The following is a 19,340-nucleotide window of genomic DNA, read 5'->3' as shown; positions in this document are numbered from 1 at the left end:
CCTGGACTCCAAGGGTTAAATTACGACGAGAGATTACACAAACTAGGGTTGTATTCCATGGAATTTAGAAGATTACGGGGTGATTTGATCGAAGTTTTCAAGATATTAAGGGGAACTGATAGTGGTAGATAGAGAGAAACTATTTCTCTGGTTGGGGAGTCTAGGACTAGGGGACATAGCCCAAAAATTAGAGCCAGGACTTTCAGGAGCGAGGTTAGAAAACATTTCCACACACAAAGGGTTGTAGAAGTTTGGAACTCTTTTCCGCAAACGGCAGTTGATGCTAGCTCAATTGTTAATTTTAAATCTATGATTGATAGATTTTTGTTAACCAAAGGTATTAAGGGATATGGGGCTAAGGCGGGTATATGGAGTTAGGTCACAGGTCAACTGTGATCTCACTGAATGGTGGAACAGGCTCAAGGGGCTAAATGGCCTACACCTGATCCTATGTTCTTATTGGCTGTAGAACGGAACCTCCAATTCACTATGAAAATTCTTTTCTACACCAGGGTTGCCACTTTTCTGTTTTTGCATTGGCCCTGCTGGGTTTTGAAATTGCTGCTGTTGACAGTTTTGATCAGCAACAGGCTGCCTTTTTAAAAAAATATTTGCAATCTTTGAAAAAATGGCTACTGTACTGCCAGCTAAAACTCTCAACTAGTAAGCAGCAGCAACTTTAAAAAAACAACAGGGTCAGTGAAAAACTGGGCAGGTGGCAACCCTATCCCACAGTGACAGACACCACTTCAGCTGTTGCTGTTGGTCCAGTTCCTGTCTGATGATTTGGTACAGTTTTATGTTTGCATGTATACATTTTTCAAAAATTGTCCCCTTCTTGTCATATATTGTGGCAATAATTCATACTGGATAACTAATCCACTTTTGTAGAATAATACTATATTGTAAGCTGATAGTACTCAGAAAGCCTTCGCAGCCTACACGTCAAACTGGTACAGCACTGCCTCACTGAATATTCTTCAAAACCATTACCTGAATGATAGTTGAGAACTTGCCCAAAAAGAACTAAATGGAAGTTGACTGTCCTGCTCATTGTAAGAAAATTAGTACATCTGTACAATATTTTATGGATGCCAATTCTCATTTATGACACGTTTATTTCTATTATTGAATAAAGTCAGATGTTGGAGCACACAGTTAATTAAACTCTGGTGTTTAGACCTTACCTATCAGAGTTTTTCTGAGTAAAAGTCCTTTAAATACCATCTTCAATTAATGTAATCTGATGATGTGGTCCAGATAAAACGCTGTAGACTGCATTGATAATTTTGTGAATTTTTAGATACTTACTGGTGATTTGAAGTGGAAAAAAAACTTTTATTTTATTTCTGTTTTATCATTTATTATAACATTTTCTTCACAAAAATACAGAATCTCAAATAGACTGCTAGGGCAAAGGAGCAGGTGTAAATCCAAGGTGATATAAAAGTAAAGTAATGCAGTTTGACTTACTGTCAGTAAAAAAAAGTTACTGTCTGAAAATACAATAAAAGTGTATAGGTTACACTTTGGCTAGTTAGACTCTTTCTTTCTATTAAACATACCTTGATAGGCGGGACCTTTGGCTTTTCTTTTGTAGGCATTTCTTTTTCACTTTGAGGCCTGCAGGGCAGAATCTGGAAGGACTGCTCATTTTCAATTCTAGGCCTTTTCTCATGACAGATCTCCAGAACGTGCTGTTCCAGTGGTTTTCTCTTTTGTAACTCAAGGTCTTTGTTGTCATTTCTAACTCCTTCAGAAGTTGATGTGGAAGAGTCTGAGGGTGTAGATGTCAGCGGCAGTGGCTGGTTTTCAGAGTCTTTGTTCTCAGTTTCAGAAAGCTCGGACAGTACGGAGGTTTCAGAACATATGGAGGTATGTGGTTGCTGAGATGTGCACTGTGTATTTCCCTCTGGAGAATCGTGGTTATTGGTAACAGCCTCAAGCCCCTCACAACAAGATGAGGATTCTGAGCACATAAGTGCACTGCACCGTTCTAGGGTACTCTCCTCATTACTCATGTTAGGCGCCGGCTCACATATGCCACTGCTGGATGCATCAAAGAAATCAGAAAGTTGTGAAGGTGTAAAAGTGGAAGTAAGTAGTTGGAAAGAAATGCTCGATATCCCCCGGGAAGGCGTCCGTGGAGCTATAGTGTGCTCAGATTGGGACTCAAACTCCTTGATACTTTGTGTAATGAGAACAGGCTTCGAGTCATCTGCCGGCATCTCTTGTTCTGCCTTTTCAGGACTAAGCAGGCAAGACTGATCAATGTCAGAAGTGTTAGACTCAGGAGGTTTGTTTTCATCATGACTTCCACCAATATTCGGTTCAACTTCTTCTGCTATCTCTTCCTGAATAATAGATTCATCTGAGGTAATGTCTGAGCACAAGGATATCAGTATATCCTCCTCTTTTGCAGTTTCGGATGGTTCTTTGGCCGCGATTTGCTGTATGATGCATTGTGTTTGCTTTAGATCTGTATAAGGCACAAGATTTTCTTTGCTTTCACGTTTGCAACCAGATGTGATCTGACAGGGCCCTGATATGGTGTGCTTTGCTGAAAATGAACAGCTGTCTTGATTTTCAAAAGAATCTTTTACTGATTCCAGCTTCATAGCTTCTTCTTGTGTTATACCCAACCTGAATACAACAGAAGAGGTGGATGTAACAATTATAACATAGAAAGCAGCTTCATTACCAGTGTCCAGGGACAAAAACAGAGGATTATCTGCAGACAGATTAGGTTTACCAGAATACATTAAAATGTACAAAAAAATAAATCTTCAATATAGCGTGTAACGGGGAGGGGGTGGGGTGGGGGTGGGGGGAGGTTGCAGCAGCGCGGCATTGAGTGCTGTAACATTAACGCTAAGTTCCGCAGAGTGGGGGGAGGATCATTCTTGATGTGAGTTCAGGAAGACACCGCAGCAGCTCTCCGTGAGGAGCAGGAAAAATCAGCTGAGGTTTTCCTACCCAAGCGGCGCTGTGTGACTAACCAAAAGAGGGATTGGTGGGGGTCAGAAAGCAGACTGCCCACACTTTCAGCAGTAGTTGCTCGACCAAACAATACAGGATAACAATCAGGGAAAGTTACATAAAGAACAGTAGAGATCCCATGGACTGGGATAGATATAAAGACCAGCAAAGGGATACAAAGAAAGTGGTAAGAGCTGCAAAAAGAGAATACGAGAAAAAGCTTGCTAGGAATATCAAGGACATCACTAAAGGTTTTTACAAATATATTAAGAGAGAGGGTGGGGTTAAGAGTAACGTGGGCCCCTTAATGACAGATGCAGGTGATATTGGAATTGGAAATCAGGAAATGGCAGACTTACTAAATAGCTACTTTGTATCAGTCTTCACAGTAGAAGATGAGGATAAAATACCAGAGTTACAAGGAAAACTAAAAATTAATCAAGGGGAGAAACTAACTAGATTCAATATAAGTAAAACAATGGTGATGGAGAAACTAATGAGATTAAAGATAGAGAAATCTCCAGGATTCGATGGTTTCCACCCCAGGGTATTAACAGAAGTAGGTGAGGTATTTGTTGAAGCATTAGTCATGATCGTCCAAAACCCTCTCGATTTAGGAATTGGAAAATTGGCAGTGTCACTCTGCTTTTTAAGAAGGGTAAGAGAGATAAACTGTGAAATTATAGGCCTATTAGTCTTATGCCAGTTGTGGGAAAGTTACTAGAATCTGTTATCTGGGACAGAGTGACTGAGCATTTGGACAAATATTAGCTGATCAGAGAGAGCCAGCATGGATTCGTAAAGGGTAAGTCATACTTAACGAACCTAGTTGATTTTTTTGAGGAGTTGACTAATGTGGTAGATAAGGGAGTGTCTATGGATGTTATTTAAATGGACTTCCAGAAGGCATTCAACAAGGGTCCACATAAAAGACTGTTAACAAAAATGAGAGTGCATGGAATTGGAGGCAACCTATTGGCTTGGATAGGGAATTGGTTAGGAGGCAGGAGACAGAGAGTAGGGATAATGGGTATGTACTCAAATTGGCAGGATATGACTAGTGGTGTCGCCCAGGGATCTGTATTGGGGCTGCAGCTTTTCACCATATTTATAAATGACTTGGATAAAGGAATAAAGAGCAGTATATCTAAGTTTGTTGACGACACTAAGTTAGCTGGTACAGTAAAATAGTGTAGATGGGAGCAGAAAGTTGCAAAGGGGCATTGATAGATTAAATGAGTGGTCAAAACTATGGCAGATGGAGTTCAATGTGGGGAAGTGTAAGATCATCTACTTTGAACCTAAGAAAGACAGATCAGAGTATCACCTCTGCGCCCATTTCTTTGGCCAGGAGTCTTCCCCCCGCACAATGGACCCTTTCTCCCAGCTTCAGAATTCTTGTTCTACCTGGACCCCACCCTCTGGCATCTTACCCTCTCTTGATCTTTTCATTGCGAACAGCCGACGTGACATCAGCTGTCTAATTTTCTCTACTCCCCTCACTCACTCTAACCTACGTCCCTTTGAACTTGCAGCACTCCATTCTCTCAGATCCAACCCTGACATTGTCATTAAACCTGCTGTCAAGGGCGGCGCTGTTGTTGTGTGGCGAACAGTCCTCTGCCTTGCGGAGGTTGAACACGAACTCCCCAAAACCTCCTCCTACCTCCCCCTGGACCATGACCTCACCGCCGAACATCAGCCATGGTTTCCGATATCGTCATTGACCTCACCTCCTCTGAGATCTTCCCCTCACGGCCTCCAACCTCATAGTCCCTCAAACCCACACGGCCCGCTTCTACCTCTTTCCCAAGATCCACAAACAGGACTGCCCTGGAAGACCCATCATTTCAGCCTGTTCTTGCCCCATAGAACTTATTTCTTCCTATCTCGGCTCTTTTTATTGCCCCTTGTCCAGTCTCTTCCGACCTACATCCGTGACTCATCTGACACCCCCTGCCACTTTAACAGTTTCCAGTTTCCTCGCCCTAACCATCTCCTTTTTACTATGGACGTCCAGTCCCTCTACACCTCCATCCCCTATCAGGACGACCTGCGGGAACCTCCGCTTCTTCCTTGAATGGAGGCCCAACTCGTCCCCATCCACCACCACCCTCCTCCGCCTGGTTGAACTTGTTCTTACATTGAACAACTTCCCCTTTGACGCCACTCACTTCCTTCAAATAAAAGGTGTTGCTATGGGAACCAGTATGGGCCCTAGCTATGCCTGCCTTTTCATGGGATATGTGGAACGTTCTTTGTTCCTGTCCTACTCAGGTCCTCTCCTTCACCTCTTTTTCTGGTACATTGTAAGGGTGCCACTTCCTGCTCTCGCCCCGAACTAGAAACTTTTATCAACTTGGCTTCCAATTTCCACCCTTCCCTCGCCTTCACATCGTCCATGTCCGACTCTTCCCTTCTCGACTTCTCTATCTCCATTTCTGGGGATAGGCTGTCAACCAATATCTATTGTAAGCCCATTGACTCCCACAGCTACCTTGATTACACTTCCTCCCACCCTGCTTCCTGTAAGAACTCTATTCCCTTCGCCCAGTTTCTCCGTCTCCATCGCACATGTTCTGACGATGCCACTTTCCACACCAGTGCTTCCGATATGTCTTCCTTTTTCCTCAACCGAGGATTCCCCTCCATTGTAGTTGACATGGCCCTCGACCGCGTCCGTCCTATTTTCCGCACTTCTGCCCTAACCCCTTCCCCTCTCTCCCAAAACCATGATAGGGTCCCCCTTGTCCTCACTTTCGACCCCACCAGCCTCCACATTCAACGTATCATCCTCCGCCATTTACGCCACCTCCAGCGCGATCCCACCACCAAACAAATCTTCCCCTCCCCTCCCAGGATTCCGAAGGGACCACTCCCTCCGCGACACCTGGTCCACTCATCCATCACCCCCAACACCCACTCTCTACCTCACTGCACTTCCTGAGTGAGCGCAGGAGATGCAACACCTGCCCTTTCACCTCCTCCCTTCCCACCGTCCAGGGCCCCAAACACTCCTTCCAGGTGAAACAACGGTTTATTTGTACTTCTTTCAATTTAGTATACTGTATTCACTGCTCACAATGCTGTCTTCTCGACAACGAGGAGACCAAATGCAGATTGGGTGATCGCTTTGCTGAACATCTACGCTCTGTCCGCAAGCGTGACCCTGACCCTCCGGTCGTTTGCCATTTTAATTTCCCGTCCCACTCCGACCTCGGCCTCTTACACTGTTCTAATGAAGCTCAATGAAAGCTCGAGGAACAGCACCTCATGTTTAGGCACTTTACAACCTTCTGGACTCAACATTGATTTCAATAACTTCAGACCTTAACCACTGCTCCCATTTTAAAAAAATTATTGGACTGCAGCTGCTGGTAATGGTTCTGTTGTTCCCATTTACAGCTACTCTAGACCAATCTTTTGTTTCTCAACTTGTCCCATTACCACCCTCCTTGCCTTGCACCATTATCCCATTTGTCATTTAATCATTCTTGCCCTCTACCCTATTACAGACCTTCCCTTTTGTTCTTTCATTCCCTCCCCTCCCCCTTCCTTTTCCTGGCTTTATACTTGCTTAAAAACTTTAACTCTTTAACATGTTCCAGTTCTGACGAAAAGTCATCGACCTGAAACGTCAACTCTGTTTCTTTCTCCTCAGATGCTGCCTCACTTGTTGAGCTTTTCCAGCATTTTCTGTTTTTATTTCAGATTTCCAGCATCTGCAGTATTTTGCTTTTGATAGAGCATTTTCTAAATGGCGAGCAGCGAGGAACTGTGGCTGAGTAGAGAGATTTAGGGGTCCAAGTACAGAAATCACTAACAGCTGGTGGACAGGTACTAAAAATAATTTAAAAGGCTAATGGAATGTTGTCCCCATGGATTGGAAGGTAGAAAATGTAACCCCGCTACTCAAGAAAAGAAGGGAGAGAAAAAACAGGGAACTATAGGCCAGTTAGCCTGACATCGGTAGTAAGGAAAATGCTAGAAACTATTATTAAGAACGTAGTAACAGGGCTCTTAGAAAATCATAATGCCCACATCCCATGAATGAATATTAAAGAAAACTTGCCTTAGAGAGGGTGCAATGAAGGTTCGCTAGATTGATTCGTGGGATGAGAGGGCTGTCCTATGAGGAGAGATTGAGTAGACTGGACCTATATTCTCTGGAGTTTAGAAGAATGAGAGGTGATCTCATTGAAACATATAAGATTCTGAGAGGCTGTTTCTTCTGGCTAGAGAGTCTAGAACTAGGGGTCATAGTCTCATGGTAAGGGGTTGTCCATTTAGGACTGAGATGAGGAAAAATTTCTTCACTCAGAGCGTTGTAAATCTTTGGAATTCTCTACCCCGTAGGGCTGTAGATGCTCAATCGTTGATATATTCATGACCAAGATCAATGGATATTTGGATACTAAGGGAGTCAAGGGATATGGGGATAGGGCGGGAAAGTAGAGTTGAAGTAGAAGATCAGCCATGATCTTATTGAATGGCGGAGCAGGCTCGAGGGGCCGTATGGTCTGGTCCTGCTCCTATTTTTTATGTTGGCCTTTATCTTAAGAAGGCTGGAATACAAAGGGGTGGAAGTTATGTTAGTTATATAAAGCTCAGGTTAGACTCCATCTGGAGTACTGCATTCAGTTCTGGGCACCGCACTTCAGGAAGGATATGTTAGCCTTGGAGGGGTGCAGCGCAGATTCACCAGAATGATACCGGGGCTAAAAGGGTTAAATTAAGAGGACAGGTTGCATGGACTAGGCTTCTATTCCCTTCAGTATTGAAGATTAAGGGGTGATCTTATTGAGGTGTTTAAGATAATTAATGGATAGATAGAAACTATTTTCTCTGGTGGGAGAATCCAGAACAAGGAGGCATAACCTTAAAATTAGAGCTAGGCCATTCAGGGGTGATGTCAGAAAGCACTTCTTCAAACAAAGACATTGGAAATCTGCAACTCTCTTCCCCAAAAAGCTGTTGAGGCTGGGTCAATTGAAAATTTCAAAACAGATTGATAGATTTTTGTTAGGCAAGGGTATTAAGGGTTACGGAACCAATGCGAGTAGATGAAGTTAAGATACAGATCAACCATAATCTAATTGAATAGCGGAACAGGCTCGAGGGGCTGAATGTCCTATTCCTGTTCAAATGTTCCTAAATAAATTTAAAGGAAAACACGTGAAACAGAAGATGTGTTGTAGCACACTCCAAACATGGAAAAATAAAACCACAGCTCAAAATGTAAAGGGTATCAGATGCAATATCAAAGAACCCCCTAAATGCTTACTTTTCTCCATAATATTGTTCAAAGAATTTTTCTTTCCATTGTTCTATCTTCTTCTCCTTTTCAATCTCTTGTCGAATACGTAACTGCATTTCAGGAGTAAATTCACCTGCACAAATTCAAACAGTATGATATAAAAATAGAACCACTTTTGTAAGAAGGTGCAAATTTCACATTTAATAAAAATATTCTGTTAATGTTACAGCGCCCGGTAATTTAGTTCCTGCCTAAGATTCCTAAAGAAAGAGATTCATGCACAACCTGTTTTAGAGAGGTTCCAGTTTTAATAATGTGAATTAAGATTGGAAGTCAAGAGTGTGCTAGCACATGTCACTGCAGAGTGACCTTCACCCCCACCTGCTGACAATTATAGAGTCAGGAACTGGAAGCAAACAGCATAGATTAGCACCATACATTTATAAGCTGCCAGTTACAAAAACAGACACAGCGAACAAAGAGCAGAGGTTAGCAACATGGGATGGAATTTCCTGTGTACCTGAGCCCAAAGACACATGTAATTGGGGTGTAAAGCAAATACCAGTCGTAAATTATTGAGAAAGCTTGTAAGCAAATGTGTTGCACATGTAATTACGCTACGTTCAAACTCCTTCGCTCTTTTGCGCCTGTCTATCGATCCCTACGCCCAACCGCATCTTGGTTCGTTATAATGGTTCCGCCCCGATGCTAAAGAGCCGTACACGCAAATTTCTTGCATTTACACTGGTTCAAAATGGACGTAAAACGAAACCCTGAATTTTAGGTGGAAGAGGAAACAAAGTCATTTTTCTAGTGTTTTGTTGTGATTTTTGACTGATTTTTAAATTTATTTATCCTCACTGACACCTGCACTGTATTTTCTGTTTCTTTAAATGCATTTTTACAGCATCAGTATAATATAATTGAAAAGCTTCCGTGATTGCACGTTCTTAAACATGCTGTACCTAATGTGCACGAACATAGGTATAGGAGTAGGCCATTCCACACCTCGAGCCTGTTCATCCATTCAATTAGATCATGGCTGATCTGTATCTTAATTCTATCTGCCCATCTGGGTTCCGTAACCCTTACTACTCTTGCCTAACAAAGATCACTCAATCTCAGTTTTGAAATTTTCAATTGACCTAGCCTCAGCAGCTTTTTGGTGGAGTTCCAGATTTCCACTACCCTTTGTGTGAAGAAGTACTTTCTGACATCATCCCTGAATGGCCTAGCTCTAATTTTAAGGTTATGCCCCTTGATCTGGGCTCTCCCATTGAGAATCCCTACGTGGTCAGTTTTCAGTAAAATATTAAAATGTCTACGTGGCAAAGAAGCAGAATGCAAAATGGTTAGAAAGTGTTAATTAGTTAGTAACTGAGATTGGTACAGGTGGCCTGGCCTCCTGCTGGGCCATATGTTTGCGTAGTCAGCAGGTTTGCATGGTCTTATCAATGTAGAGTCTTTGATGTGATTCAAGGACTGGTCTGAATGTCTCCATGTTTATGGCAGATCAATATAGGTAACGAACTTAGCCAAAGTTGAAAGACATTCCAGGTTGGGAGATAAGGAACAGAAGGGACAGGGAAGAACATTCCAAGTTGGAAGGTGAGGAAGTATCCCCTTTGATGTCTAACAGCAGCATGATCAGCACATGGACGATTTATGATTGGCCGGAAATAATGTAACCTCGCATGGCAACCTGTGCCCGGCTTATGATTGGTGTTGACCCCCGTTAAGTATGTTCCAACCCTATTGATTTGTATAAAAACGTGTGGATTTCTGTATGTTTTTGTTCTTGCTCTGCTAGCATAGAGGGACTCTATCAGGAGTCCAAATCAATGCTGCAGACTAAGAACCCTGCTATTAAAGTTGTGATGAACTTTAAAATGTATTCGACTTCAGTTTTTACTGAACCAGACTGAGGGGAAAGAATCCGGATCGTCACCATCAGAGGAAATAGTTTCTTTCTATCTACCCTATCAAATCCTTTAATCATCTTAAACACCTCAATTAGATCACGCCTTAATCTTCTATATTCAAGGGAATATAAGCCAAGTCTGTGTAATCTGTCCTCATAATTTAACCATTTTAACCCTGGTATCATTCTGGTGAATCTGCGCTGCACCTCCTCCAAGCCCAATATATCCTTCCTTAGGTGTGGTGCCCAGACCTTAATGCAGTACTCCAGATGCGGTCTAACCAGAGCTTTATACAACTGTAATATAACTTTCACCCCATTGTATTCCAGCCCCCTTGAGACGAAGGCTAACATTCCATTAGCCTTTTTAATACATTTTTGTACCTGTCCACTAGCTTTTAGTGATTTCTGTACTTGGACCCCTAAATCTCTCTGCTCATCCATAGTTTTTAGCTTCTCACCATTTAGAAAATACTCTGATCTTTCTTAGGTCCAAAGTTGGATGACCTCACACTTCCTCACATTAAACTCCATCTGCCGCAGTTTTGCCCACTCACTTAATCTGTCAATGTCCCTTTGCAACTTTCTGCTTCCATCTTCACTACTTACTGTACCACCTAACTTAGCTTATACAGCTCTCTGTTCCTTCATCTAAGTCATTTATAAATATACTGAAATGCTGAGGGCCTGAAGGACATCACGAGTCACATCCTGTTAATTGGAGTACATACACAGTATCCCTACTCTCTGTCTCCGACCTACTAAGCAATTCCCTACCCATCTCAAAAGGTCGCCTTCAATTCCATGCGCTTCCATTTTTGCTAAGTCTCTTGTGTGGAACCTTATCGAAAGCCTTCTGGAAGTCCATATAAATAACATCCTTAGACACTCCCTTAACTACCATGTTAGTGACCTCCTCAAAAAATGCAACGAGGTTAGTTAGTTATAGCTTACCCATTACAAATCCATGCTGGCTCTCTGATCAGTTCATATTTGTCCAAGTGCTCAGTCAATCTATCCCTAATAACAGATCCTAGCAACTTCCCCACAACAGGTGTTAGACTAATCGGTCTATAATTTCCTGGTTAATCTCTCCCACTCTTCTTAAATAATGGAGTGACATTGGCAATTTTCCAATCCAAGGGGAAAATTCCTGAATCAAGAGAGTTTTGGAAGGTCATGACTAAAGCATCTACAATTTCCTCACCGACTTCTTCTAATACCCCGAGGAGGAAGCCATCAGGTGCTGGAGATTTGTCCATCTTCAGTCTCATTATTTTTTCCATTACCTTTTTTTTTTACTTATATTAAATCTAGTAAATTCCTCCCCTTGACTTATTTTTAGTTTTCCTCATATCGCTGGTACTTTATCCTCTTCCTCCACTGTGAAGACCAATACAAAGTAATTATTTAGCAAGTCTGCCATTTCCTTATTTTCAATTAGAATATCTAACAGTTTGTGTAATGCCTGCAGTTTTCTTCTCATGGCTGGGCAGATGATGTCCTCATCTCCTTTGCCCTCAGCAAAGCTGGGAGAGGGCCTCTCTCCTGGACTGTCTCTGCCATCAGTAGCTGCTGCTGCCCACTGGTGTTAGGTGTTTCACCATGTTCAGACCTCTCTAGCTCACTAGCTACCTTACATGGAGTGCCAATGCCTGAGCTGCTGTTTTGGGAGGGATGGAGCGTGTGACAGTGCATCCTCAGGAAGATTGTCCTCTTCTGAGGTACCTTCTTGTGCAGGAGACTCTTGCTGCTGAGTAGGACTGAGATGAAAAAGAAAAGAGCAAGAATTAGGATGGCAGGTAGAAGCTGGACATTTTCAGGTGACAGTCTTGAGAATGCACATTGAAGTTGTGAAGGTTGCTGCATATTTACTGAGGTGAATGAATGGATACAAGTCTCTGCATACAAGTAATATGCAGAGACCCTGCTGCTTCCCTAATACTTATGACTCTGCCTGGGCAAGTAATCTCTGGGGCTTCCTGCACTGTTTGGGTGAGGGCTATGATATTCGGTATTCCTCCACCGGTCTTGCTCCTCTCCATGGCATTATGTGCAGTCTTGTCTTACAGAAAGAGGAGGAAAGGTGAGGGAGGGTTTAGGTAAGGGTAATTTTATCAGTCTAAAAAGAAAAGTCAAGGTTGTAGAGCAGACTAGCGATTTGGGTAACAACAAGTAGTGTGTGTCAGGAATCAGATCAAAGCTCTGCAGTCCTGCCACATCCAGTCATGAATGGTGGTGGACAATTAAACAACTAACGGGAGGAGGAGGTTCTGCAAACATCCCCATCCTCAATGATGGCGGAGTCCAGCACGTGAGTGCAAAAGACAAGGCTGAAGTGTTTGCAACCATCTTCAGCCAGAAGTGCCGATTGGATGATCCATCTCGGCCTCCGCCTGATATCCCCACCATCACAGAAGCCAGTCTTCAGCCAATTCGATTCACTCCACGTGATATCAAGAAACGGCTGAGTGCACTGGATACAGCAAAGGCTATGGGCCCCGACAACATCCCGGCTATAGTGCTGAAGACTTGTGCTCCAGCACCAGCTGCGCCTCTAGCCAAGCTGTTCCAGTACAGCTACAACACTGACATCTACTGACAATGTGGAAAATTGCCCAGGTATGTCCTGTCCACAAAAAGCAAGTCAAATCCAATCTGGCCAATTACCGCCCCATCAGTCTACTATCAATCATCAGCAAAGTGATGGAAGGTGTCGTCGACAGTGCTATCAAGCGGCACTTACTCACCAATGACCTGCTGACCGATGCTCAGTTTGGGTTTCGCCAGGACCACTCGGCTCCAGACCTCATTACAGCGTTGGTCCAAACATGGACAAAAGAGCTGAATTCCAGAGGTGAGGTGAGAGTGACTGCCCTTGACATCAAGGCAGCATTCGACCGAGTGTGGCACCAAGGAGCCCTAGTAAAATTGAAGTCAATGGGAATCAGGGGGAAAACTCTCCGGTGGCTGGAGTCATACCTAGTACAAAGGAAGATGGTAGTGGTTGTTGGAGGCCAATCATCTCAGCCCCAAGACATTGCTGCAGGAGTTCCTCAGGGCAGTGTCCTAGGCCCAACCATCTTCAGCTGCTTCATCAATGACCTTCCCTCCATCATAAGGTCAGAAATGGGGATGTTCGCTGATGACTGCACAGTGTTCAGTTCCATTCGCAACCCCTCAGATAATGAAGCAGTCCGAGCCCGCATGCAGCAAGACCTGGACAACATCCAGGCTTGGGCTGATAAGTGGCAAGTAACATTCGCGCCAGATAAGTGCCAGGCAATGACCATCTCCAACAAGAGTGAGTCTAACCACCTCCCCTTGACATTCAACGGCATTACCATCGCCGAATCCCCCACCATCAACATCCTGGGGGTCACCATTGACCAGAAACTTAACTGGACCAGCCATATAAATACTGTGGCTACGAGAGCAGGTCAGAGGCTGGGTATTCTGCGGCGAGTGACTCACCTCCTGACTCCCCAAAGCCTTTCCACCATCTACAAGGCACAAGTCAGGAGTGTGATGGAATACTCTCCACTTGCCTGGATGAGTGCAGCTCCAACAACACTCAAGAAGCTCGACACCATCCAAGATAAAGCAGCCCGCTTGATTGGCACCCCATCCACCACCCTAAACATTCACTCCCTTCACCACCGGCGCACTGTGGCTGCAGTGTGCACCATCCACAGGATGCACTGCAGCAACTCGCCAAGGCTTCTTCGACAGCACCTCCCAAACCCACGACCTCTACCACCTAGAAGGACAAGGGCAGCAGGCGCATGGGAACAACACCACCTGCACGTTCCCCTCCAAGTCACACACCATCCCGACTTGGAAATATATCGCCGTTCCTTCATTGTCGCTGGGTCAAAATCCTGGAACTCCCTTCCTAACAGCACTGTGGGAGAACCGTTACCACACGGACTGCAGCGGTTCAAGAAGGCGGCTCACCACCACCTTCTCAAGGTGCAGGAGTTCCTCAGGGCAGTGTCCTAGGCCCAACCATCTTCAGCTGCTTCATCAATGACCTTCCCTCCATCATAAGGTCAGAAATGGGGATGTTCGCTGATGACTGCACAGTGTTCAGTTCCATTCGCAACCCCTCAGATAATGAAGCAGTCCGAGCCCGCATGCAGCAAGACCTGGACAACATCCAGGCTTGGGCTGATAAGTGGCAAGTAACATTCGCGCCAGATAAGTGCCAGGCAATGACCATCTCCAACAAGAGTGAGTCTAACCACCTCCCCTTGACATTCAACGGCATTACCATCGCCGAATCCCCCACCATCAACATCCTGGGGGTCACCATTGACCAGAAACTTAACTGGACCAGCCATATAAATACTGTGGCTACGAGAGCAGGTCAGAGGCTGGGTATTCTGCGGCGAGTGACTCACCTCCTGACTCCCCAAAGCCTTTCCACCATCTACAAGGCACAAGTCAGGAGTGTGATGGAATACTCTCCACTTGCCTGGATGAGTGCAGCTCCAACAACACTCAAGAAGCTCGACACCATCCAAGATAAAGCAGCCCGCTTGATTGGCACCCCATCCACCACCCTAAACATTCACTCCCTTCACCACCGGCGCACTGTGGCTGCAGTGTGCACCATCCACAGGATGCACTGCAGCAACTCGCCAAGGCTTCTTCGACAGCACCTCCCAAACCCACGACCTCTACCACCTAGAAGGACAAGGGCAGCAGGCGCATGGGAACAACACCACCTGCACGTTCCCCTCCAAGTCACACACCATCCCGACTTGGAAATATATCGCCGTTCCTTCATTGTCGCTGGGTCAAAATCCTGGAACTCCCTTCCTAACAGCACTGTGGGAGAACCGTCACCACACGGACTGCAGCGGTTCAAGAAGGCGGCTCACCACCACCTTCTCAAGGGCAATTAGGGATGGGCAATAAATGCCGGCCTTGCCAGCGACGCCCACATCCCGTGAACGAATAAAAAAAAAACTGGGGAACAAGCTATTTTAGATCTAGTATTGTGTAATGAGACAGGATTAATTAGTAATCTTATAATAAATGATCCACTGGGGAAGAGTGATCATAATATGAAAGAATTTCATATTGAGTTTGAGAGTTATTTATTTAAGTCCGAATCTAGGGACTTAAATTTAAACAAGGCCAATTATGCAGCTATGGGGGGGCGAGTTGGCTAAGGTAGACTGGGAAATTAGATTCAAAGATATGACAGTAGATAAGCAATGGCAAAGATTTAAAGAAATAATTGATAATTCCGAACGAATATGCATACCCTTGAGGAATAAAAACCCCACAGTAAAAGTGATCCAACCGTGGCTAACTAGAGAAGTTAAGGATAGTATTAGATTAAAAGAAGAGGCTTACAATGTTGCCAACAAGAGTAGCAAGCCTGAGGATTGGGAGGGTTTTAGAAAAGGATAACCAAGAAATTGATAAAGAGGGAGAAAATTGAATATGAGAGTAAACTAGCAAGAAATATAAAAACAGATTGTAAGAGTAAATGTGGGTCCCTTAGAGGCAGTGACAGGAGGAATTATGATGGGGAATAAGGAAATGACAGAGACGTTAAAAATTTTTTTATATCTGTCTTCACAGTTGAAGATACAAAAAACATACTGGAAATAGTGGGGAACCAAGGGTCCAATGAGAGGGTGGAACTTAAAGTAATTAAGATTAGTAAAGAAAAAATTTTAGAAAAATTAATGGGACTAAAAGCTGACAAATCCCCTGGACCTGATGGCCTACATTCTAGGGTTTTAAAAGAGGTGGCTGCAGAGATAGTGAATGCGTTAGTTTTGATCTTCCAGAATTCCCTAGATTCTAGGACGGTCCCCGTGGATTGGAAGGTAGCAAATGTAACCCCGCTATTCAAGAAAGGAGGAAGAGAGTAAACAGGGAATTATAGGCCAGTTAGCCTGACATCAGTAGTAGGGAAAATGCTAGAATCTATTATTAAGGATTAGTTACAGGGCACTTAGAAAATCATAATATTATTAGGCAGGGTCAACACGGTTTTATGAAAGGCAAATTGTGTTTGACAAATCTATTAGAGTTTTTTGAGGATGTAACTAGCAGAGTGGATAAGGGGAAACCAGTGCATATAATATATTTGGATTTTCAAAAGGCATTCAATAAGGTGCCACACAAGAGGTTGTTACACAAGATTAGGGCTCATGGGATTGGGAGTAATATATTAGCATGGATTGAAGATTAGTTAACAGACAGAAAACAGAGTAGGAATAAATGCGTCATTTTCGGGTTGGCAGGTTGTGACTAATGGGGTGCCACAGGTGTTGTTGCTTGAGCCTCAGCTATGTACAATCTATATTAATGATTTTGATGAAGGGACCGAGTGTAATGTATCCAAGTTTGCTGATGATACAAAGCTAGGTGAGAAATTAAGCTGTGAGGTGGACACAAAGAATCTGCAAAAGGAAATAGGCAGGTTAAGTGCATGGGCAAGAAGGTGGTAGATGGAGTATGATGTTGAAATGTGAGGTTATTCACCTTGGTAGGAAAAATAGAAAATCAGAATTTTTTACATGGTGAGAAACTATTAAATGTTGGTGTTCAGAGGGATTTGGGTGTCCTTGTTAACATGCAGGTACAGCAAACAATTAGGAAGGCAAATGGTATGTTGGCCTTTATTGCAAGGGGGTTGGAATATAAGAGTAAGGAAGTCTTGCTGCAACTGTGCAGATCTTTGGTGAGACCACATTTGGAGTACTGTGTGCAGTTTACATCCTAAGGAAGGATGTATTTGCCTTAGAGGCAGTGCAATGAAGGTTCACTAGATTGATTCCTGGAATGAGAGGGTTGTCCTAGGAGGTAAGAGTCAGTAGAATGGGCCTATATTCTCTGGAGTTTAGAAGGATGAAAGGTGATCTCATTGAAATATACAAGATTCTAAGAGGGCTTGACAGGGTAGATGCTGAGAGGATGTTTCCCCTGGCTGAAGAGTCTAGAACTAGGGGACATTAACTCAGAATAAGGGGACGGACATTTAGGACTGAGATGAGGAGGAATTTATTCACTCAGAGAGTCGTGAATATTTGGAATTCTCTACCCCAGAGGGCTGTGGATGCTCAGTCATTGAGTATATTCAAGACTGAGATCAATAGATTTTTGAACTCTTAAGTGAATCAAGGGATATGGAGACCAGGCGGGAAAGTGGAGTTGAGGTCATAGATCAGCCATGATCTTATTGAATGGCGAAGCAGGCTCGAGGGGCCGAAAGGCCTACTCCTGCTCCTATTTCTTATATACTTATGTTCTTATGAGAGTCAGTGAGTGTCTCTTGAAAATGTAAATGGAAATGCGTGCTGCATGTGCTAGTGGATGTGTTAGTTGTGGAAGAAGTAAGATTAGTTATGATAGGGAGGTGATGAATGTAAAGCTAAGTGTGTGATGTGAAATGAGGAAGGAATGGTGAGACGAGTTGGTGGTTCTGCAAGTAGTAGGATGTGAGAAGAGAATGGTGTTGGTGTGTGGTGTGAAGAGAGCAAAGGAAGAGATGTGTATGCTCAGAATGAAAAATAGAGGTGTTGCAGTGTGCCCTTGGGATTATATGTTGAAGGATGTGATGGCGGGGAGGAAAATGTTGAGAGAGCCAGGAGAGAGGGTGAAAAGAGTGATGTCAGTGCTGTTTAGTGAAATGGAGAGATGAAAAGCTGTACTTACCCTTTCTGCTCTTATGTGGTCATTGAACCTCTTTCTCCATTGCACCCAGGTCCTGGGAGTGATGCTGGTGGTACTGACCCTCTTAACCACCTCTGTCCAGGTCTATTTGACAGTGGTCTTGGGGATGTTCCTGCGTGTGCTGGGAAAGAGTACCTCCCTCCTGGCTCTCACTTCCTCCACTAGGACCTCCAGGGAAGCATTTGAAAAGTGAGACTCATCTGTTTTCTGAAAATGGGCTCCATGGTTGTTCAAAGATAAATACAGGCAGGGGACGAAAATTTGCTTTATTAGGTGAATCCCCATCTTAAGTAGGCACCAGGAGTCACGCTGGAAATTGCGCACACGATGTGGGCAGGTTGGCTGAATCGCTATGCGATCGAGAGGCCAGCCTGTTTGTTTCATTAAAATGTGCACCAGGTGTTAAGATGGCCCGTCTTCACGCCAAAAACGTCATGGGGGCTTGACACCCACTCTGCTCTCTGACCCCAGGTTAAAACTGGGGCTTGTATATTTTTAAACTGTCCATTGTCACTACCATAGGTGCACCTGCTTTGAAAATCTGAACTGACTGCTGCCAGTATTTTCAAACTATCAGCAACCAGATTACGTCTGACGTTTTGTACTTGGCTTTTATAACATTTAGGGGATGAACTTCTGTCGGGCTTCTCCCAATTGTGCACTGGAACTTCGGCGTGAGAGCTGCGGAAACCCGGGAAAAATGGCACAAACACCGTTTACAACATTTTTCAAATATGGTGGATGAGCGGGAGAACCACTGTGGAAATTCACCTCCTAATTGAATTTAATGGTGCACTTGAAAGTGAAAGGCATCTAGTTTGGTGTCAAAACGTAAGTTTTTTAAAAAAAGTTTGAAAGTTCAATCGGCTACTTTCATGCTGTCGTGACTCCTTTCCGAATCTGGGTATACAGTCATTTAAATAATGGGTCAGCGCCACCCCATAGAGCCAGTGTAATCTCAGAGCGGCATCCTGTCAGAGTCAGAGACATGTTGGGCTGAAGAGGATACTGCTACAATATTTTTATTTGCTGATCTCTCATGACATCAAGCCCTTCTTCTAAAGGCAATTGATCCCTCAGGGTTTGATGTGATTTGCTTTGGTGACTGTGGGGCTCACTATAAGGCCAGAACAGAATCTACAACTGCTCTCAGCAGACGTAGGCACTACTGCAGCAATCAGGTGTTTATCTGGTGGAATATGTGGGGAAGTCTGAGAACAGCCGTAGACATGTCCCCCAGACTACTGGCTGTAAGGGGGCAGGCAGAAGCATTCACCACCCCCTCCCTCGATTGGAATTTAGTCTCCAGTTCAAAAGGGATAGAAACACTGTGGATCTGGGTTCCGTCCCATTTTCCAACTCCTCCAATGAAATTCTGACAGAGTTGTGCAAAACGAATCATGCAATTTCTACTCTTTGGTCCATAACTAGTTCTCAAGCAGGTGCCAATTGAACTGTTCTATGTCAATGTCAAGTCAAATA

The 19,340-nt window shown here is 43.9% G+C and overlaps 1 protein-coding gene across 1 annotated transcript in view; it reads right to left on the bottom strand.

Moving 5' to 3' along the window:
- Positions 1-19,340, bottom strand: part of LOC137314470 (putative Polycomb group protein ASXL3) — a 247,221-nt gene that overhangs the window by 24,413 nt on the left and 203,468 nt on the right. Inside the window, exons 10-11 of the mRNA XM_067979807.1 lie at positions 8,264-8,369; positions 1,566-2,643 (exon numbers count right to left, since the gene is read on the bottom strand). Of these exons, the coding sequence (XP_067835908.1) occupies positions 1,566-2,643; positions 8,264-8,369 (1,184 nt within the window). The remainder of the gene's footprint in view (positions 1-1,565; positions 2,644-8,263; positions 8,370-19,340) is intronic.

This window comes from Heptranchias perlo, chromosome 3 (genome assembly GCF_035084215.1).
Source record: "Heptranchias perlo isolate sHepPer1 chromosome 3, sHepPer1.hap1, whole genome shotgun sequence".
Classification (NCBI taxonomy): domain Eukaryota; kingdom Metazoa; phylum Chordata; class Chondrichthyes; order Hexanchiformes; family Hexanchidae; genus Heptranchias; species Heptranchias perlo.
The sequence above is the reverse complement of the archived record's forward strand: the minus strand, read 5'-3'. Positions and strand labels throughout refer to the sequence as shown.